Source organism: Alligator mississippiensis, chromosome 4, assembly GCF_030867095.1.
Source record: "Alligator mississippiensis isolate rAllMis1 chromosome 4, rAllMis1, whole genome shotgun sequence".
Lineage (NCBI taxonomy): Eukaryota > Metazoa > Chordata > Crocodylia > Alligatoridae > Alligator > Alligator mississippiensis.
Genome location: NC_081827.1, coordinates 27004968 through 27028233, shown reverse-complemented (window position 1 = coordinate 27028233; position 23266 = coordinate 27004968). Strand labels below are relative to the sequence as shown.

At 43.2% G+C, this 23266-nt stretch overlaps 1 protein-coding gene across 1 annotated transcript in view; it reads left to right on the top strand.

Moving 5' to 3' along the window:
- Nucleotides 1–23266, top strand: part of NAMPT (nicotinamide phosphoribosyltransferase) — a 39989-nt gene that overhangs the window by 12169 nt on the left and 4554 nt on the right. Inside the window, 9 exon segments of the mRNA XM_006276629.4 lie at nucleotides 1560–1663; nucleotides 4182–4239; nucleotides 4242–4309; nucleotides 7914–8072; nucleotides 8414–8550; nucleotides 14151–14376; nucleotides 17006–17125; nucleotides 21137–21277; nucleotides 21466–21600. Of these exon segments, the coding sequence (XP_006276691.2) occupies nucleotides 1560–1663; nucleotides 4182–4239; nucleotides 4242–4309; nucleotides 7914–8072; nucleotides 8414–8550; nucleotides 14151–14376; nucleotides 17006–17125; nucleotides 21137–21277; nucleotides 21466–21600 (1148 nt within the window).

Sequence of the window (23266 nt, the reverse complement as noted above, 5' to 3'; positions counted from 1 at the left end):
GTTTGTCAGCAGAATGATTGGCCCCATTGGGCTGATATCCAATACAGCAATTTTTTTTTTATATTGGACCAATATATTGGTGCACCTCTAGTATTTACACAGCTCTTTAAGATTTTTTTTAATGGTCTTATAATATAAATTCAGTGTCTTCTGCTTTGTGTTTTATGCATCAATGGGATATTAAAAAAAAAATAAATTAAAAATGTTTTCTTTTATGAAGGGTCATCTTAAATGTAACACAACTTCGAAACAAAAGATGCATTACTTGAAATAAATCAAATTGTAGGAGTTCGATTCTCTTTGAAATTCAGTTAAATTTAGTGTTTTTCCAAATCTAATATGCAAAACTTGAACGTGCGCACACATACGCGTGCACATCTTAGTTTACATGCTTAAAGTTTGTAACTTACCTTTAAATTGGTCTTTTAAGGATCTTTTACTAGAGCTAAAGAATTCAAAATGTTGAATATAGCACCTGTGTTCACAGGTTTAGGTTTTTTTCTTAATTTAAGTTAGTTAAAGGCTTTCATCTTTATGCAGTGCTGCTGTGCTAGGCTCATGTTTGGAGGTGCAACTGTTTGTTTTTCACACTTCAAGTCAATACCACCTGGTTCTTCCTCACCATGTGGGTCCTGTCACACACACAACTGTTTCTGCAGCTTTAGTCATGTGGCCTGTTCACCTTTTGGTTTACTTCAGAATCTGCAGAATTGTCAATTCCAATTCTTGTCAAATCTTGGAGCTCAAATAAAGCATGTGGCAATCCCATTTCTTTTTGCCAAAAGCAGTAGGATCTGAACTGCTGTGTACTGTGCAGGCTCTCAGTAGGAAAACTGTCCTAACCTAAGGGTCCTTTAACGCAACCTGTTATCCTTAATTTATTGTCTCTCATTTTGAAGATGGTTGTCAAAGGCTAGTTGATTATTAGTAGGACATAAGCTTCATTAGCACTAGAGAATTACAGCAGAATATTGAATTTAAGTGAATTCAGTGTTTTATGAAAAGTACCGAGTCAGCACTACGTCAGTCTCTTGATCAACCCCAAGAAGGGTGCAACTGAGGCCAGCAGCATTGGAGGCTTTCTTAGAGTGCCCAGCTAAGGTGCCAGAGCCCTCTGGAGGAATAGCTTAATATCCTGTCTGGCCTTGATGCACGTGCCAGCTGTGTGCTTGTAATGCTCCTCTAGGAATAATTGAGACAATCAACTCTTTCCCTCCCCCCACAGCCCCCTAAAAAGTTCTGATTAGCCATCTGAGTTAGTGACCTCAGATTATTACCAACCTGCATTGCATTTGAATCACTGACCTAATGTAAAAAGTGCCCTTAAATTTCCTGAGCCATCTTTTTCTTGCTTTTTTCACAAGTCAGAAACAAAAATGCTTTAGGCATCATTAGTGCATTTGATGACCGGTTTGCTGTCCATAACACTTCCAGGTCTGAGAGGGGACATTTATAATGCTTATCACTTTTAAATTATTCTAAATAAAATAATTATTATTTCTGACATTAAAAACTTATTTCTGAAGTTAGTGTTATTTAATTATTTTTTCAAATTTCAGGTAAAGTGGTGACCAAAGAGAAAATTCAGGAAGCCAAAGAGGTGTATAGGGAGCATTTTCAAGATGATGTCTTTAATGAAAAAGGATGGAACTATATTCTTGAGGTAAAGTTCAGTGTACATGTATATTTCAATTCAGGATAACATTATGAAGGTTTTGTGAATCAGTGCATTAGTTATTTTTGCTATCTTTCAGATGCGTGTTGTAGTTTGACCTCTAAACAGAAGCTATTTTGGCCATGACTGTAAGAGAGAGAAATCTAGCTTTGAGTTCAGCCTGCAAGGACTAGCAGCTGTTGCAGAATACTCTAATAACTGTAGGTCTGTAAAGGAAAGTAGTTTTTCATCCTTTCAGAGCCCAAATATGGCTTTCCAGGTAATAGGGACTTATTGCAGCCGTCACCGAGCTAAAATGAGTAGGACTTGTTGGCAAAATTCCTTATGTAATACAGTACTCAGTGGCTGGTTGTGCTATTTTCATTGCTTTCTGTAAATCCTAGCTTTATTTCTATTAGTGCAGAAAGTTTTGCAACTTCTTACACAAGTGAATAGTTTATGGAAAAATAAATCCTAACTGGTACATGAAAATGAGTAGCTTGTAAATTTTGCAGTCATCCTTAATCAGTTTTGTTATGAAACACAGAGAAGGATTAAGCTTCTGTGAAGACAAAAATCTGAATTTAGCTCTGTTCCTTTCTTTTCTTAGTATAAGCACTATTTTTCTGATATCGGGGACTACCTTTTTCCTCTAAGAGTAGGCACATGTAAGCAAGTAGCTTTTAATAACTTCTGTTCAGGTCCCTGAGGTTGAATGGTGCCAGTATTCAGTCTAATTGGAGTCCACTGTAGGCCCAATCTGGATTTTGCCTGCTCCTGCTTTAAGGGCTTGTCTCACAGGGACACTCGGGAGTATTCATTCAATTAGTTAAAATTGGGGGGGGGCAGGTTGTTGTTTTTTAAACAGGTTAGTTAAATTGCATTAAACATGATCTGAACAGACTTGGGATAGAAAGGCCTTTGTTCACCTTTAGCTAAAATGAAAACCGCTATAATCCTGAGTAAATCTGTCTATACTGTATAATGCAGTTTAGTGGCCACTTATGAATTCAACCTTCTAATTCTGAATAAACTTCCCCAAGTGTCCTTGTGCAGACTTTATCTTATTTTGATCAGTCTTTATTGCTGAAACAGGATAAATATCCTTCATCGATCCTTCAAATATGTCACCTTGGTTTGTTCCATTTTTCTTTTCTTTTGAAGTGAACCAGAGCTATGGGTGACTTCTTAGGGCAGTGCAAAGCTTGTAGTTGCACAGGGCCTTGAGCTGGTTCTTGGTGTTTCTGCTATCATGCGTAGTAAAAAGAAGAGGTCTGAAAACGAATCCTCATCTCCTACCCCCACTTACCAAAACCTGTGGCATCTTCTGGCTTTCTCTCTCCATTAGACTGTCCCTTTTTAATTCAGTTGGCTCATCTGCAAATCATTTTTAACCTTTTACAAATTATACTGATTGTCAAATAGTTGCAGGCTTTGTTTGACCTGGCTAAATGGATCCGTGTATGTAAATCCAGTCTCTCAGCAAGGAAAGAATAGAGAGGAAACTTCTCTAACTGTGTAGCAGTCTCTTGGAAATGTCTGGATTTCTTGGATGTATCTTCACTTACTTGAAAGCATTTCTCAAATTCGGAATGGCAGGATCGTACAAAGATTAGCTGATGCTGCTACAGTTGGAGTTGTCAAAGAGCTTGAGATGTATTGGGCTAGCAGTGGAGATATATATTTTTACTGGTTTTAAAATTACATCATTTTGGTAAAGCAGCACTTTTTTTTTGTCATGAATATTTTATTCTGAATATTTTGTGGAAACTCTTTTTCTTTGTCTTTATGCAAGCTGCTGTTTATCAATTTAGCTTACGGTACTATTTCTAAAATGTATAACAGTTATTGTTTTTACAGTTCCTGACTTGTGACTTATTCTATTGCAAACAAGCCTGTACATCATATTCCACGCAGTGTTTAGTCTTTCAAGCATGAAAGTTAATGTTGACAATCCTTTGAAGTTGAAAGAATAAAACTGAGACTGGGCTTGATGTTCAGTGAATTGACTAGATGAAATCCTTTTTAAAATGAATGTTCAGTGGTTCCCTCTTAAAGAAATTAGACTTCATAATAAAACAAGTGTCTGCACCAAACAATGGTAGGGCTTTAAAAAAAAAAACAAAAACAACTTGCCAAGTGGCCTAAACTTAGTGTACATAAAAGTACAATATCAAAGAGAACTGTCAGGCACAACTCTGTAAAAAGCACTTCCTCTTTGTTCCAAAAATGGCCTTCTAAAAAACAACAGAGGGGTCTCCTTAAGTAACAATGTTCAGAGGATAACACCGTTAGTTGGTGCAGTAGTTACACATTTTGTGAGGCTAGAGGATTTGGTATATTTGTATTTACAGGCTTTGGATTTGTGTCCATGAAGGAAAAACTGTTCTTTTTTCATTTTTTTTTTAACAATTTTTAAATTTAAATTAAACTTAAATTTTAACTGATTTCAGCTCGGCTGAAGTCAGTTAGTAGCATTGGTCCAGGGCTTTTCTACCATCTAATGATATTACTGTGTCTTCTACAGAAGTATGATGGGCATCTTCCTATAGAAATAAAGGCAGTTCCTGAGGGCTCTGTCATTCCAGAGGACATGTTCTCTTCACAGTAGAAAACACAGATCCAGAGTGCTACTGGCTCACCAACTGGATTGAGGTTAGTTTCTGAAAGATAAGCTTTCATGGCTATAAATATTGATGTGTTAAAAATGAAGAACGAATTCTTACTCGTTTTATTAAACTTAGGGTGAAAATTTTGCAACCAACCAATTGGGTGCTGTTTTCAGCACATTTAGAATCATAGAAAATTAGGACTGGAAGGGACCTCAGGGGCATGTCCACACACGAAGGCACGTGCTCTTGCAGCAACTCAAATAGAAGTGGTGCAAATTTGAGCCGGGGCTTTTTGCCTCAGTGCATGTGCCCAGACTTGCACTTTAGTGTGGGGCAAATTACGCCACTTGGGGCAAAATAACCCTGCCTGGCTCCTCCCGGATCTGCAGGCAGGGGGAAGAGAGCCTGGGGCCAGCACCTAGTTAGCTGGGTGGGCCTTAGGGCCCATGGTATTTGAATGTTACAAATACACAGGAGCTTCTGGGGTGCTTGGTGTCCCCCTCAGGTGCACTTATTTTCATGTTTTGACCCTTTGACCTATATGACACTCCTATCCTGTTTTTGCTTTAATTGTCCCAAGAATTTAGTTGTACCACTCATTCATTAGCCCCATATGGGGCTACTAATTAGCCAGGTGGGCCTTAAGGCCCCCTCTAATTAGGTGTACAAATAGGAGCTTCTGGGGCCCAGAATCGCTTTGTGTCGGCTCGACTGCTGCAGCAACATCCCAAATCCGTTTTTTAAAATACCCCAAAATCCATGTTCTTCCACAATTAAAATAAAAGGGGGGTGTGTGTGTGTGTGTGTGTGTGTGTGTGGAGCAAGATCAGTTTGTAAATATATCAATAAAGCATTGCCTATGTTAAATCAATTTGGTAGCCTATCCATGTCGGTGTCATAATAAAATAAATTCTGAATATCTGTGTTGATGTGTGCTTTTGGTTTTCTACTCGCATGATGGGTGTGTGCTGGGTGGGGTGGGGATGTGGGGTTTGCAGGTGGGTATGGGAAGAGGTCGGGGGGGGGATGCGGGTTGGTATGTGGGTAGGTGTAAGGGGATTGCAGGGTGACAGTGCAGGGGGCTGCTCAGGAGGGATGGGTCCCCCTTGCCAACCTGGCAGGGAACCCACCCCTCCTGAGCAGCCAGCCCCCCCCCCCCCCCCCCCCCCCCCCCCCCAGCTGGGTTCCAGCCACCCTGCAGGACCACTGCCTCCCCCACACAGGGCCCACAACTTATCCCTTGCAGCAGCAGCAGCAGCAGAAGTGGGGCACTCGGCCTGCTCCTGCCAGCCCCCCTGTGGCGTGGCGTCGCCTTGAGCGGCTCAGTCAGCATTGCCTGTATCGCTCGTTGGGGCCTAGTGCCACTTGCTGGTATCACCCGGATACTGGCACTGGTGCAACTCAGGACCGCGTGGCTGGGCGCTGAGCTGGATGCTGCCACCATGGAACTGACCCAGCCTGGCAGCGCAAGTGGCCCCAGTGCTGGCAGGACCCGACTCGGCTCAGCTAGGCGCACTGTGCCTGCATGCTGACCCGAGTCCTGCCTCTGGTGGCAGCGCTGCCTCGCCCACAGTGACTGCAAGGAGGAGGCACTTGGTGGGATCCAGTCTGGCATGGCTTGCTAGCCCGGCTTTGCATTAGAGCGGGATGTGTGGCTCCTGTGCAAACCCACGCTAGCTGCACAGCCTGAGCTGGGCCAGTGGGGTGCATTTTCCATGAGGCTCAGCTGGAGCCACATGTCCTGCTCCGGTGCAAAGCCGGGCCAGCAAGCTGTTCCAGGCTGGTCCAGGTTGGGTCCTGCTGCGCGCTTAATGGAGGGGCTTGAGAGGGCCTGCCATCTAAGGCAGCGGCCACAGCGCCAGTGGCAACAGGAAGTGGGGCTGTGGCTCTGCTGCAGGCATGGCAGGTGGTAATGTGGCTGTATAAGAACCAGGGCTCTGTACATACCGAACAGACCCGGCCCGGACCATCCAAAGCCCAGGTCACATAGCGCCTTGTCATCACCGGCTGTGCCTGCAGCAGAGCCACAGTCCCGATGCCTGTTGCCACTAGCACCATGGCCACTGGGTGGGGGAGCAGCCACGCGGCAGCCCCTGCTTAAGCCCCTCCACGGACCCACCCCCATATGGGACATCCCCCGATACTCCCTGATATCCCTTCTCCGCTCCCCAACCATCCCCCCACCACTCCTCATGCCCACCCCATGTCCCTAACTTACCCTTGACAGCGCTGGGGGCAGCAGGAGCACCACAGAGACACTCTGGCCAGAAACCTAGAGGACTGACTCCTGGGTTGCCTCCGGGCATGGTCTTGAACCACGCCTTGCCCTGCTGTTTCATGGCACATGTTTTTTAGATACCTCGATATCCAGGTGTCAGATTTTGCCCCCGTGCTGCAAATATGCAGCACAAGGAACGTTTGTTTTTTTGTTCCCATAGATGTGCCTTGCAGCGTCTCAAAGGGGTTTGAGATGTTGCAAGAAGCACGTGTGAATGTGCCCCATGAGGTCATCTAGGTCACCCTCTGCTCAAAGCAGGACCATCCCTAACTAGATCATCCCAGCCAAAGCTTTATCTAGCCAGGTCTTAAAAACTTCCAAGGATGGAGATTCCATACCTCTCTGAGTCTCCTGTTCCAGTGTTTTATTATCTTCCTTGTTTGTTTGTTTTTCCTAATACCTAACTTCCCTTGCTGCAACTTGAGACCATTGCTCCTTGTTCTGTCATCTTCCACCATTGAGAACAGTCTAGCTCCATCCTCTTAGGAATCGCCCTTGCATAGTTGAAGGCTGTTATTAAACCCCCTCCATCTTCTCCGGACAAAGTAAGCCCAGTTCCTTCAGCCTCTCCACAGAAGTCATGTGCCCCAACCCCATAACCATTTTGATTGCCTTCTCTGGGACTCTTCAATTTGTCTACATCTGTTCTGTAGTGAGGGCCCCAAAACTGAACACAGTACTCCAGTTGTGACCTCACCAGGACTCAATAGAGGGGGGAAATCACTTCTTTTTTAATGTTATAACTTTTAATAAGAGAGAAAGATGGGGAAATCTGCAGCAAGGCTCTTGTGACTTGACCCGTGTGCATTTTTCTTCCTTTATTTTCTTCAGCTTCTTTTTTATTTCCTTCAACTTGTAAAGAATGATTCCTTTAGCAGGCAGTTATTACATGACCTGTCTTGCAACCAAAAGGATCTTATTTATGAGGATATTTCCAAAAACTAATGGCAATTTCAAAAGAACTAGTGTGCAATGTTCGCTTATTGGACCACATCACTTCTCTATGTAATCATAAGTGAGGGTTGCGTTAAACAGAGCTGCTGTTGCATTCAGCAGTGTTCCTCTGTTGCTCTGCAGTTTCCTGCTCACTGCATGTAAAATAGCTTTATTTCAGAATTGCCATGACTTTCTGAAATACCTCATATATTTAAGTTTTATTCTAAATGGAGTTGTTGTGATGCTGGGAGATTTCCCTCCCATGCTCATGTGTTCCACACCTAATCTTTTTGTTCCCTTTTGCAGCTGTGTACATTTTAGAATTCCTTTGCCAAAATGCCTTCATATGAGACTCGGTACCACCTAGGGATTTTTGTGACCTACTCAAACATGACTTTGTGTTTCTGATAGATTAATCTGATTTGTATTATAGACTATTCTTGTTCAGTCATGGTATCCAATCACAGTGGCCACAAATTCCAGAGAGCAGAAAAAAATTTTGGCAAAATATTTGCTGGAGACTTCTGGCAGCTTAGAAGGACTGGAGTACAAACTGCATGACTTTGGCTACCGAGGAGTTTCTTCACAAGAGGTAACACAAATTGCCTAATTTCTTGTTAGAGCGCTTCAGTGCATGACTGGTCTGTTTTTTGTGATCATTTTGTTGTCAGGTAAAATTATACAAGGTGTGGGACATGCAGTAGTAATTTCTGGTTAACTCCCTCCTTGGGGCTTGAACTGCAGTTTGTTTGGATATGTACTTGGAGAGATTTTCTGTTTGTTGAAACTCTTCTGGATTGTGCATGAAGTATCTGGAAGAAATCTGAACTAAATTACAAGCAAGCTCTGCTGTACAGAAGTAATTGTATAAAATGCTTGATGATTAAGCTTTCTGATTTGGTTGGAGAATAAAAATTTGTCTCCATTTCTTAGACCGCAGGAATAGGAGCATCAGCTCATTTGGTCAACTTTAAAGGAACCGACACAGTAGCAGGAATTGCTTTAATCAAAAAGTACTATGGAACAAAAGACCCAGTTCCAGGATATTCTGTTCCAGCTGCTGAACACAGGTACAGTTTCCCAACTATTACAAACCATTTTTTCTAAAGTCCCTTTTTGGTGGGTTTCCACAATTGTATTTTATTGTTCCCTTTTTTTCTTACCCAGAACTAATACTTTCCCTCCACAGAAAATGGGAAGGTTAATTACATAGTCAGTTTTTCATGTTATACTGGCTCATTTGTTCAGTAAATGTGTTCTATGCCAACCTCTGTCTGTACAATGTGTTGATACATAGCAGTAGCATAGTTTAACTTTTTGGAAATGTACTTCTTGATTTTGAATTTTAAAGAGCCATATCCCATTATTGACAGTCAAGTTATGAAGTCATAAGTAAGATCTTGCAGATTCTTGTCAGTAGGCAAAAACACTACTGTAGGGGCCAATTCTTTTATACACTTGACAGATAGAAGAGAAATAACAGAAATTGTCAGCCTTGTGATATACAGCAAAAGCCCCGTTACCCAGCCCCCATGGGTAATGGGGGTGCTGGATAACCAAATATGCTAGTTACCTGAGATGCCCGAACAGGCATCTTTACCTGTTTGGGCCACCACCCCTCCCGCCACATCCGGTGTGCCACTGCTGCTCCCTGGCATCTGTGTGCCAGGGGGCAGGGAGGGGGGGCCCAGCAGATGCTGCTTTGCCCTGGGCCATGGGGGCTCAGCGAAACCAGAAGTGCCACGATGGGCACTTCGGTTTCACTTTTACTCTGTCAACTGGCATGCCAGTTAATAGAGCATGCCAGCTTCGAAGGCACCAGATAACGTGACTTTTACTGTACGCTGATTTTAACAGGGCTTTTGACAGTCTCTCCTGACATTCTTACTAGCAAACTAAGGACGTGATGGGTGATCGCTCGCGAACGAGTAAGTTAAGATCCAAAGATCTTAATAGCGAGTCTGCAGGTGGCTCCATAACCCAATTCTAGCTCCACATATCTTGTTGCAGTGAGGACAGATGTTTCCAGAAGGGATGGGCACTGTGTTGCTGCATTGGATGTTCTTATGTTCTTTTCGCCTGTTCCTCTTTTCCTCTTCTGCCTGTCGACGAGCTGTTGCAAAGTGTTGAGGGTCCTTCCCAAAGAGTCTTCCTCTATTTTGGTCATTCCTAAGCAAGAGTCTCCCAAGTGTTGATGTTGATGTTAAACTTCTTCATGTTTGCCTTCAGGGTGTCTTTGAAGCGCTTTTTTTGCCCTCCGCTACTTTGCTGACCTTTTTTCAGCTGTGAGAAAAAGATTCTCTTTAGCAGACGGGAGTCAAGCGTGCAAACAACATGACCTGTCCAGTGAAGTTGGTTTTAGATGATCACGGCCTCAATGCTGTTGCAATTTGCTTCAGCAAAGACGCTGATACCTGTGTGTCTATCCTCCCAGCTAATATGAAGGATCTTGCAACGGCATTGGTGGTACTTTTCCAAGCTCTTGAGATGTCTTCTGTATGTGGTCCAAGTTTCCAAGCCATACAGCAGAGTTGGAATGACAGTGGATCAATAAACCAAGAGCTTCATTTCAGCAAGAATGTCATGATTTTAAGAAGACTCTCTTACTCAGACTTCTAAAGGCTGCGCTTGCATATTTCATGCATCAATGTCTGTCTTTGATGAAAGATGGCTTCCAAGATAGGTGAAGTGATCCATGTTCTTCAGCAATTTTCCGTTGATTTGAATGTATGGGGGTGTATGTTTCTCCATTTGGAGCAGGTTGGTAATGGACTTACGTTTTGCTGATATTTAGAGTTAGGCCAATACTCTTGTAGACTTCTGAGAGTATATTAAGAATAGTTTGGAGATCCATTTCAAATTGAGCAATGACAGCGTTGCCATCTTCATACTGGAGCTCCATTATGGATGTTGTTGTGGTCTTCGTTTTGGACTTGAGTCTGTTGAAGTTGAAGAGTCTTCCTTCCATTCTATACACAATTTCAGTTCCACGTGGGAGCTTTCTGTCAACGAGGTGCTTTATAGTGGAGATGAAGATGGAAAACAAAGTTGCGGCAATGACGCAACCTTGCTTCACTCGGGTTTTCACCTCAAATGATTCTGTTTGACTCCCGTTACTGAGAGCCCTTGCTGACATGTTGTCGTGGAGAAGTCTCAGAACACTGAATTTGTTTGGGCAACCAATTTTGAACAAGGTTTTCCATAGGGCTTTGCAGTTAACAGAATCGAAGGCTTTAGAGAAGTTGATAAAGGCCAAACAGAGAGGTCAATTTTGCTTATGACACTTCTAGATTTCACGTACTGTAAAGATCATGTCTGCAGTTCCTCGAGACGGTCTGAAGTCACTTTGAGATTCTGGAAGAATTTCTTCCGCAAGTGGGAGGAGGCAGTTAGTGAGGATATGAGCAATGACTTTGACTTTCCCAGCAGTGGCCAACAATGAGATGCCTCAGTATTTTCTGCAATCAGCTCTGTCCCCCTTCTTGAAGATAGTAATAATCAAGGCATCCCTTAGGTTGGCTTTCCTTGTTCCAGATTTTAAGGATGAGGACATGAAGCTGACGCATAGGTTGTTCTCTTCCTCCTTTGAAAATCTCTGCAGGTATTCTGTCGACGCCAGCTGCCTTGTTGTTCTTCATTTTCCCGATGGTATTCCCAACCGCTGCCAGGATAGGCAGCAAACCGAGGTCTTCTCTGATTTGCTTTTTGTGGAAAGTTGTTGATCTTATCTTCATCAACAGTTGAGTCATGATTCCGAAGGTCCTGGAAATGTTCTTTCCAGCAAGCATTGATGGATTCGCTGTCTTTCAGGAGTGTTCTTCCATCTTTTGATCTTAGAGGATTAAGACCTTGAGTGCTAGGGCTTTGGTAGCACTGAAGAAGCAACAAGTGTCACGGATGTCAGCAAAATGTTGGATTTCTTTTGATTTTTCTGAATCCACCACTCGTTCTTCAGTTCTCCTTTGCACCTCTGATTTTGCCTGTTGGTGTGCTTTTTTCTTGATGGCAGAGTTGATGTCATTCTGTCAGGTATAGAAAGCTTTCCATTTCCAGTCAGAGACCTCTCTGGGGATTGCCACCTTGTGGTGGTGGAGGGGCTTGCATGTTCCAATGATCCTGAGAGCAATGCTGTCAGGAGCTTTATGCTCCTGGTAGGGTCACTTATGGCGGCAAGGTTGAGGAGGAGGTTTCCTAAATAAGAGCTTATCCAAGAAGACCTCAATGGGAAGAAAAGTGTAACTCCCTTTTCAGCGACTGTGAAGGTGGATGAAGGCTGCAGCAGATCAAGGGTCTCCAGTCATCTTGGATTCCATGCCATTTGACTTGGATCCCTATCTGTCAAGGTCTGTGCAACAACATCCTCACGCTAAAAGAAATCGCGCATAGACATCTTCCTTATGGGAACTATACATTTTCTCTGCACAACAGGGAAGTCCTACGGCGATAAGCTAGTGGCAACAGGGACAGGATTGAGATCTGGAAGTTCCTAGTCATGGACTGGTACATGGGCAGTGGGTGTTTGCTTCATTTGTCTTGTTCAAGGAGAGGCAGTAAGAGCAGTTTAGTAGCTGCACCCATGACTGAGAAGTCCTATTTAGGATCTACTCTGCTCACCCCACATGGGGAGGGGGCTAGAAAGGGTGCCCCAAACAGTCTGTCTCAATCAGTTCCTGGCTGGATAACAGTGTCCAGTGGGATCACCTCTATCTGGTCACTAAGATATAAAAATGTTTTTTGGAACCTGGTATGTACGAACCTTAATGAACTACACAAATAGTGATTGCCCCTGGCAAAGGACAGGAATCATCTCTCGTGAACTGGGGAAGTTCAACATCGACATTGCTGCCCTATCTGAAACTCGATGTGCTGGAGAAGGACATCAGAAAGAAGGTCGAGGATGCACCTTCTGGAGAGTGAGAGCAAAAGAGGAGGCACGGACACATGGAGTTGGTTTTGCCATCAAAAATAAACTTGTGAACAGACTCTCAGAACTTCCGATTGGCGTTAATTGACTACAGGTCCAGTATTGTGTAATGTCTTCACTGGTGATTTGGACAATGGGATTGAATGCACGCTTAGCACATTCTTTAGGTGACATCAGGTTGGATGGAGAGGCAGACATTGCAGGGTACAGCTAGGATTCAGAATGACCTAGGTACACTGAAATTGTCCACAATCAACTAGATGAAATTCAACAAAGACAAGGTCAGAGTCATATACTTATGTTGGGACATTGCAATTATTCCAACCCAGAGTGAGAAATGATTGGTTAGGCTGCAGTACTGCAGAGGAGGACCTGGTGGTTTCAGTGGGCCATAAGCTGACTATAAGCCAACAGTGTGCTCTTGTTGCCCACCCAATAAAGCCAACAGCATCCTGGGTTGTATTAACATGAGTCTCTCTGAGAAATGGCTACCACATCCAAGGAAGGCAGCAGGTGCTCAGATTACCCACTCCTGACCAGGGGAGGTAGTGACGAAAAATAATACAGGAGTCTGAGGCACTGGTGAAGCCTCAGCTGGAATACTGTGTCCAATTTCGGGCCTTATGCTTCAAGAAGAATGTGGACAAATTGGAAAGAGTCCAGCAGGAAGTAACAAAAATGAATAGATGCCTGGGAAGCAAGACTTTTCCAGAAAGGCTGAAAGAGCTACACTTATTTAGTCTGGTGAAGACAAGACTGAGGGAGGATTTGTTAACAATCTTCGAATATCAGAAGGGAGATGACTGAGAGGATGGAGATGGGCTTCCTCTGTGGCTGTAGGGGGATAGAACTGGGAGTAATGGCCTCAAAGTGTGGCAAAGGAAACTTAGGTTGAAGATTAAGAGGAGTTTTTGAACTGTGAGGATGGTCAAGCTACTCGGAGAGGATGTGGAATCTGCATCCGAGGAAATATTCAAGAGCAGCTTGGACAGACACTTTGTTGGGATGGTCTAAGTCAGGGATGATCCTGTCTTCAGCAAGGGGCTGGACTAGATGGACTGGAAGGGACCCCATGTGACCTATTTTTCCTATGATCCTATGTTTGCTAGGACCTTTGACATCAGTGCTTTTTTTTTTTTTTCTTTCCCCATTATAGTAGGTTTCATGAAAATAGAATAAGATTCTCTGATTGTGACAGCCCTTAATGCTGGATTTTTTTTTTTTTTAATTTTTAATCTGCAGTTAAAATAAAGTTAATCTTCAAACTTAGTTTTCAAAGCCTCTCCAGGTTTAAACCAGTAAATCAAATTGCTTCACCTTTGCTAACTGCAAGGCTGCTGCAGGAAGATGAGATGGAGCTGTGTGAATGCTTGATGGTAATCTCTTAGCCTGGAGATAGAAGGGGCTGCTCCTGAGAGAAACTGGGATACAGGGTTGTTGGGTCACTCTGAGATGGATAAATAAAAATGCTGAGGTAGAATACTTGAAAAGTTTTTTTGCTAAACTGTATTGTATAATATGTAAATCACCTGAAAAGTTTGAAGGATTAGGCTAGTTTGCATTATAATTGACTTTATAGAGTACCTTTCTATACAATATAAAGCATAAGTCTTGATGCTTGAACTCTATCTAAAATAGATCTCTTTTTCCTGTTTTGGTGTGTGTGTGTGTTGGGTTGTTTGTTTGTTTGTTTGTTTTGGCTTTGATTGTTTTTGTTTTGTTTTGTTTTTTGTTTTATCCCTCCAGTACCATTACAGCTTGGGGGAAAGATCATGAAAAAGATGCTTTTGAACACATAGTAACACAGTTTTCTTCAGTGCCTGTATCTGTAGTCAGCGACAGCTATGACATCTACAATGCTTGTGAGAAAATATGGGGGGAAGACTTGAGGCATTTAATTGAATCCAGAAGTCCAGAGGCACCATTGATTATTAGACCAGACTCTGGAAATCCTCTTGACACTGTGTTAAAGGTAATATATTTATTTTGAAACATTTGTAAACAATTTTTAAATGTCTGGCTAACGACTATGGAGAATTTTTTGTATTTAAATTTTTTTGGTAAAACCGATAGCTTTTTCTGGGTTGAATCCAGAAATGTACCTCATTTACACTGGTCTGAGGCAGTGATTCTCAACCCAGGGTGCCAGGGCACCCTTGGATGCTGCAAGATCTTTTCAAGTGTCCCAAAGGAAGTGTGAGGAGATAAGCAGATAATGGCAGGCTCAGGCTCTCCCTGCCTGGCTGCTCCTGTGCACCCTCTGCAAGATGGTAAGCACTATAATAACTTTTGTTTTTTAATTGGGGTGCTGCTCAGTTCACAAAAGTTATGGTGCCTTGAATCTAAAATAAGTTGAGAACCACTGATCTAAGGAAACTCCTATCCTGCATTCTAAAAAGTTCTGTTTCTTTGTACTGGATTGGCTTAATGGCCAAGAACTTTTTCAGAGATATTTGTCTCACTTTAATTCTGAATGCCTCCAAAAGCAGTCAGTATGTATTGTTCTGTAAGTTGCCTTGAAATCCTCAAGTATGATGTGCAAGATTTCTTGGATAGTGCATTCTGTTCTTTGATACCATTGCTATATAATAGGCAGTAAAAAGGAGGTTGACTAAATACTAATAAAATGAGAAACCAAAGAAAGCTTTCTTGCTACTTAAGGAAAAACCTGGAGACTTAAAGGCCTGTGGTATTGAAAGTATCAGCTGCCCTGAGCTATAGATGCAAGTAAAAGTTCCAAACATGTAAGGCTCTGATATTAAACTAGTGGCACTTGGCCTTTAGCAAACGAAGAGCCATGAGTCACCCCACAGAATAGTGGAATGCTGGAAAAAAAATCTATATAGATTTCATAGACTTTAGGGCTGGAAGGGACATCATAAGATCTTTCAGTCCAGCCCCCTGCCCAAGGGGCAGGAAGTCAGCTAGGGTCAAAAAATCACAGCAAGATAAGCATCCAAATTTTTCTTGAAAGTGTCCAGAGTAGGTGCTTGCACTACCTCTGGGAGGAATCTATTCCAGGCCTTAGGGGTTTAGACAGTAAAGAAGTTTTTCCTTATGTCCAGCCTAAAACAGTCCTGCAGGAGTTTGTGGCTGTTGGACCTTACCATCTCTTGGGGTGCTTTGGTGAACAGGCATTCCCCCAGATCCTGATGCACATACCTTGTGTACTTATAGCCTGCCACCATGTCACCCCTGAGCCTGTGCTTCTCCAGGCTGAAGAGTCCCATGGCTCTCAGCCTGTCTTCATAAGGCCTGTTCTTTTGCCCCCTGATCATGCGCGTGGCTTTCTGGACTCTTTTTCAAGCTTCTCCACGCCCTTCCTGAATTGCAGAGCCCAGAATTGGAGGCAGTACTCCAGCTGTAGCCTCACCAAAGCCGAGTACAGCAGGAGGATGACATTCTGGATCTTGCTCAAGATGCATTGGTAGATGCAAGCCAGAGTTTTATTTGCTTTGCCAGCTGCAGTATCACATTAGTGGCTCATGTTAATCTTGTGGTCAGTCATGACCCCCAGATCTCTTTTGGCTGTCGTGCTAGCGAGTATAGCATTGCTGAGCCTATAAGCATGAGGTGGGTTTTTTTTTCTGTGAGGTGGAGCACCTTGCATTTCTCTTGATTGAATGCCATCAGGTTTTCACCCACCCACCTTGCAAGCCTATCAAGGTCAGCCTAGATCACCAGCCTATCCTCAAGTGTGGACACTTCCCAAAAGTTTGGTGTCATCAGTGAATTTGGCCAGTCCGCTTCTGACACCAGAGACCAGATCTTTTATGAAGACATTAAAGAGGTACAGGTCTGAGAATGCAGCCTTGGGGAACACCGCTGCTCACAGGGCACCATGTTGATTCGGTTCTGTCAACTACCACTTTCTGGGTCCAACCTCGGAGTCAGTTCCCCAGCCATTGGACTGTGGTGTACTTAAGGCCTCAGTTGTCCAATTTTTCCATGAGGACATTGGTGGGACACCAGGTCAAAGGCTTTTTTTAAAGTCCAAATATGACATCAACCTTTTCCCTTTTGTCCAGGTGATATGTCACCTGATCATAGAAGGAAATGAGATGTCAAGCAAGGCCTACCCACAACAAACCCATGCTGACTATCCCTCAGAATGACACAGTCTAACTACCAAAGTTTGGATCAGCAAAAAGAAAGGGGAGACTAAATTTTGATTGATTTTATTTATTTATTTTTTTAAGTCTGCATCTTCCCAGGCCTTGTAGTATCCTGAACCAGGGGCCAGCAACCCGTGTATAGCAGCCCACCAAGCAAGCTCATATGGCCTGTAAAGCTGGACTGACAGTGGCCATTTAACAGCAGGAGCAGCGGTGGCCAGGCTGCAAGTTGTAGCCTGTCTTCAGAGCAAACTACTAATACGGCCCTCCGTTTCTAAAAGGTTGCCAACTCCTCCTGTTTTAAACCATTTTCTTGTTGCCAGTCTCTGCAAAATGGCTGCAATACTTTGTTCTTCCACAAGTATGGTTATGTGATGCAGTCATTTTCTTACAAAAAGTAATTCTGTAAGTATAGTATGTGTTTCTTTCCTGGAATGGGGAAGTAAAAATGATTGTCTCTCTTGGTTTTTGTTTTTTTTTCTACAGGTTTTGGAGATCTTGGGGAAGAAGTTCCCTAGTGTAGAAAATTCAAAAGGCTACAAGGTGTTGCCACCTTATATCCGAGTTATTCAGGGAGATGGTGTGGATATCAACACACTGCAAGAGGTATGAATTAATGCATCTGAGTGGAGCTAGCAGTGCATCTCTTAATCTGGAGTTTCTTAAAACTAGTTAAATGTTTAAAGCTGCTCTATTGACCTCCACCTTGGCCTGAATTCCAAACATTAGCAACAACTAATAATATGTAAATCTAATTTATTAAAATCCCCAAAGGAATTTACAATGCAAGTTACCAAAACTCATTTTCTAATGTTACTTTTGCAACTCTTATGCTCCCAACCATCCCTTTTGTTGCAGCCCTTCTGTTGAGTGTAATTCATATTCTCTCAAGTACACTATATGAGTATATGATACCTTAGCAGTAGTAGTAATTAGCTAGCTTGGATTGTCAGTTGTGTGATGCCTTAAACAAGTATCTACATCCAGATTTAAAGGGGTGCTTGTGGCTTTGAAGGGGACTTTTTTTTTTTAAGTAAATGCAAAGCAGGTTACAGACTGTTGTTAATGTAAAAATCTGGTGGAGAAGGCAACTTAAAAGGCCAGCTAAAAAGGATAATTGAGCCATCCATATTTTATTCAAAACCATTACATATTAAACTGCTGGTGCCCGACAGTCTGGTAGGTGAATGCATAACCTTTTCTTGATAAATGTTAAAAGTACAATTTCAGCACAGCTGAAATCAAAGCATGTTGTTTCAAAAATGCTGCATACTGGAAACGGAACATGCTCTTGTCTGGAATGAAATACAAAGCAGGACTGACTGTACCTGAACACTGCTACTTGGAGTGATTGTTGCACTGTACACCAAGATATGTGCATCCATTGCTGGCTGTAAAGGCTAAGCCAGCACAGAATTAAAGCAAGACTGTCTCTCTCTTTTCCTGCTTGGAAAAGAAGTAATCAGCTTTGTCTTGGGGTATCATCATCTTCTGGCAATTACACACACACACACACACACACACACACTCTCTCTCTCTCTCTCTCTCTCTCTCTCTCTCTCTCTCTCTCTCTCTCTCTCTCTCTCTCTCCCAGCTTCAGAGAGTCTGTTCCACTATGCTTACTTTGTCTATTTCTTAGACAGTGGGAGTAAAGCAAAGGCACACAAGAGCTGTAATTATCCAGGTACTTGACTTGATAAATCGCCTGTCATTGATGCATCATTTGAGACGGAGGTTGCTAGTATTGAATTTTAGGATCTTGAATATAGGATATCTAACAAGTGAATCATTTGTGGGAACATTACCTTGCTAGGGAAGATGGCTAAGAAGCTCATTCTGTGACTACTCTAAAAGAAAATCTAATTTTCTTGTGGCTTGTTTTAGAATGGTATTGCATTGAACTTCATTCTTAACATGTACTCCACGTGCAAACTTAAAAGTTAACAACTGAGTCTGGAACAAAAAAATCCCCTTTTCCAACATGGGTCTCTAACGCTTGCTTGCTTGCTTGCTTGCTTGCTTGCTTGCTTACTTAATTCCTTCTATGTCTGTTGAACAATTGCTCAAGAGAATCCAATTTTGAATTAGAAATGTAATATTTTATGCTGACTTATCCTTGGTATGGCTTGGTGCAAGGAGCTGGACCCAGTGATCTTCCAGGGTCCCTTCTAGCCTTATAATCTCTGGATGACTTTGACTCCATAGAACGCCAGTTCATAGATTCATAGATGTTAGGGTCGGAAGGGACCTCAATAGATCATCGAGTCCGACCCCCTGCATAAGCAGGAGAGAGTGCTGGGTCTAGATGACCCCAGCTAGATACTCATCTAACCTCCTCTTGAAGACCCCCAGGGTAGGGGAGAGCACCACCTCCCTTGGGAGCCCGTTCCAGACCTTGGCCACTCGAACTGTGAAGAAGTTCTTCCTTATGTCCAGTCTAAATCTGCTCTCTACTAGCTTGTGGCCATTGTTTCTTGTAACCCCCGGGGGCACCTTGGTGAATAAATCCTCACCAATTCCCTTCTGTGCCCCCATGATGAATTTATAGGCAGCCACAAGGTTGCCTCTCAACCTTCTCTTGCGGAGGCTGAAAAGGTCCAGTTTCTCTAGTCTCTCCTCGTAGGGCTTGGTCTGCAGGCCCTTGACCATACAAGTTGCCCTTCGCTGTACCCTCTCCAGGTTATCCGCATCCTTCTTGAACTGTGGCGCCCAGAATTGCACGCAGTACTCCAACTGCGGTCTGACCAACGCCCTATGCGGTCTGACCAACGCCCTCAGTTGGGCTACTTTCACATGAAATTTGGCTTTCTAAATTCATAGTCTTCCCAAAAGCATACAGGCCATCTTCTGGAACCTAAAGCTGACAAAATTTGGAGAGGCATCAATTGGTGTCATTGATTAAACTTTGAGATCTGCTAATCCTTACCATGCATATAAGAATATTTTGATGGGGAAATGCCTTGTTTTTCAGAATATGGAGATTCAGTGCTACACTGGAACTTCAAAATAGGCAGGAAAAATGGTTCTACGGATGAACTAAAGAGGACAGGAATGAAAAGGATAAATCTTCACTTAGCTTAGAATGAAGGAAGATAAATTATGTTGGAGAAGCCAGCACACTCTGGCATGATGGTGGTAGTCACTAACCTGTACAGAGTCTTGATGGGCAAAAGCTCTGCGCAAATCCGTAAGAGGTCATAGCTCAGCTGCTGTGGTCTCCCAGTCTTTCCCTGTTTACCATCTGTTGGCCTCTCGCCTATAATATTTTATTAGACTGTATCTTGCAAAACCAGTTTAGATGCATGGGGAAACTCTGGGACGCTAAAAGACTTCTATGGATGCAGTCCCTTACTGACCTGAATTTGGCTAGTGGCTTGTCACCCTGTCTGGAACTGAATAGCTTTTTGTTCTGCTCAAGTGCTCCCTTAAAGGGCACTCTAGCTTCTCAGTCTGTGTGGCATTGCTGTCCTCACATTTCCTTTTTTGAATTGAGGCCCTGAAGAAATCAAAACAGTGGGAAATTCCAGAGTATTTGACATGCCCAGGAAATTGCCAAAGACTTGCTTTGACTGTTGCATTTTTGATCTGACACTTCCCATTAAACTGCTCTCTCCATGCTGTTCTTCCCCCTTACTCTCAGTCAGGACAGGCCATCCAGAAAGAGGGATGTGAAGGAAGATAGAAATTTTAAATTCTGTTATGCGCTTTCCCCTTCATAACAGAAAAATCTCCTTGCCTGGAATTTGCTAACAAAAGTAAGAAGTGCAGGCATAAGTGGTTGGGGACCCAAGCACTGACCACTTCTAGACTGGGGCTATGATGTGCCTCTGCTATAACAGCCTAGAAGGCAGTCCTGGCAAACAGATCTTTAACCACTGTTGTTCTGTGGCCATTGTGGGTAGGGCTATCTAATCAATCCTGACTCCGAACTAAAAGCTTTGTGTGTTTAAATTGCCTGTTGATAGTTGCATTTAACCTTGGTCTTGTAGCTTTCAGAAAAGATGGCAAAACTACTGAGTATACCAAATAAATGCCCAATAACTTTGAGGGCAGAAATGAATGTTTTTCCATATGAAGCCTGTCCTACCAACCTAGTACAGCATTTCTAAGGGTGCACCATCTAGAATTAGATGCATTACGGTTCTCCTTTTTCTGCAGTTGGTGCTTAGTGATCAGTATTGGTCCAAACAGTTGAGGTTCCGTGAATGCTGAAGTCTACCCGCAAGCCTGACAACTGTCTGAACTCTGAGTGCTATGAGAAGCCAGTTAGGACAAAGGATGAATTCTGCTTTTGAGTTCTGTGGCTATCTGGGCATTGTACTACTGTATCCCTCTGACTATGGGAAGTGGGGGGAGGTGGCATTCCATGTTCAATATTACAATGCAGATAATAGAGTTCTCAAGCAGTAACACTTTATAATTATCACAGGCTAAAGTCTCTTAAAAATGCAAAGAGCGTGCCAAGTATTGACCAGAGTTGTTACATGTATCTTCTTGAAACTTAATGTTAGCTAGTTTAATTGTCAGTAAAAGAGCATCTTGTTAAATAGTGTAATAAGAAATGGGAAGTGGCATGCTCTAAAAATACATTCCTTTATCACTATTTATCTTTATTAGATTGTGGAGGGAATGAAGGAGAATAAATGGAGTATTGAAAATATTGCCTTTGGATCTGGTGGAGCTTTGTTGCAGAAATTAACTAGAGATCTCTTGAATTGTTCGTTCAAATGCAGTTATGTAGTGACCAATGGCCTTGGGGTATGTATTCTCATTCTGTAGTTCATTTATTCGGATCTGAATTTTGTCCTTTTTTTTTTTTTTTTTAATGCTGCAGTTGGACTGGTCCCATCTGCATGATGTATATGAGCACTCACTGGAATATTTGCCTTTTAAAAAAAAAAAATTGTTTAAATCATGTTACACTGACTTGTTGCTATGATTTCCAGGTGAATGTCTTCAAGGATCCAGTTGCTGATCCTAACAAAAGGTCAAAGAAGGGCAGATTGTCACTACACAGGAAGCCTACAGGAAATTATGTTACTTTAGAGGAAGGCAAGGGAGATCTTGAAGAATATGGGCAGGTATGGATTTTTTATGGCTTATCACTTCAGCAGAAGATGATGATTTCAATCCCACTACTAACACAGAGAAAGCAGTCTGTGTGTTTCAGCTTAATTTCAAGATTTGCTTACAGTCTTCTTTGTCTGTTGTCCTATAAACACTAACCTCTACCCATAATCCCAGAAGCTCCACTTATACCAAATTCAATAGAAATAGCACTTTAGTTACCATTTAGTTTTAAATTTCAGCATTACCAGTTGGGTCTGGGAGGGTAGAAAGACGTGAGAAATGCCATCTGCCAGTCTTCTAAGCCAGAAAAGTCTCTTTACTTTGTAAAGAGAGTTTTTACAAGACACCATGCATAATAGCTCCTCAGCAAATAAAATACTAGTTAAATAATCATTGCCAACTTCAATATATTTAAATTGTTTACAAATACATCCAGGGTCTGATAGAACACCCTTTAAATCAGGGGTGGCCCAGACGTAAGTGGTATGCAGCTGTGGAGAGTGGCATACATGGGATGGAGGCAGGGCAGTGAGTGAAGAGAGGAAAAAAGAGGAGGGACAGGGTCTGAGGATGCAGGGGTCTGTTGCAGCTCTGTGCCTAGGAGGCCAGTAGGGGCGATGGGCTGGAGCCCATCCTGCCCACTGTGTCCTGCTTACCTGCTTGGCTGCTCAATGGCAAACTTGGCCTGGAGGAACCAGGCCTGCTGAGTCCCATGCAGTCAAGCAGGTGTGCTCAGGGTAGAGTCCTGCTGCCCAGCTGGAGAAAGAAGGGAAAGGCCCATTCTGCCTGGCCAGAGGCAGTGGGGGCTGGGGGAATGGGAAGAACTCTGTATTGCCTAACCAAACGCAGTACAGAGTGGGGGGGCAGGGGGGAATAAGGAAAGAACCCATGCTGCCTAGCCAGAGGAGCTGGGTGCAGGACAGAAGCAGCAGCACTCAGGTCTTTGCCTCCAGGGACAAGCAAAACATCCCCTTCCTGTCTGCATTATCTGGCACTTAGCACCGTGGTGTTACCCCTATTCCCCCCCCCCCCCCCCCCCCCCCCCCACACACACACACACACACACAGAGCATGGGGTGGGGGGGAAGGGGGAGGTGGCATTGTCCAGGATGCAAAACTTGTAGTTACGCCTCTGCCCAGGCCAGGCTAGTCTGGCTGTTCCAGGACCTGCATGCCTACAGTTCTGACTCTGGGGAGTCCAGAGGTTTGCCCTGTCACTGCCCCTACCCAAGGGACAGTCAGTGTTGGATCAGATGAGATTTGTCTGTTTGCAGCCATAGGGAAAACCTTGTTACTATTCAATCCAGAATCCTCCTGGATTGTTCAGGTTTAAAATTGGGCCATATGCATTCCTCTGGCTCCAGGGAGAACTGCTGTTCTGGTGTGTTCTAGTAGCTCATTTATTGGTGCCGGGTGGGTTGGTTTGTTGGTTGTTAAAGTCGCTGAATGGGCGGAATGCAGTTGCTGACTCCAGGCCTGTCTGACTGAAATTGCAGTTCCCTGTGATAGCAGCTATACTTGGTGATCTGCATGACCTTGTTTTGTAGTGATATTCCATGATGTGGAGCAAATACAACATCCTACTCTGTGTGGAATGCTCTGCTTTTCAGTATAGTGTTTGTACATGCTCCATTTAACCCAAGGATGTATGCAGAGGGCCTGCTATGAACAAAACTA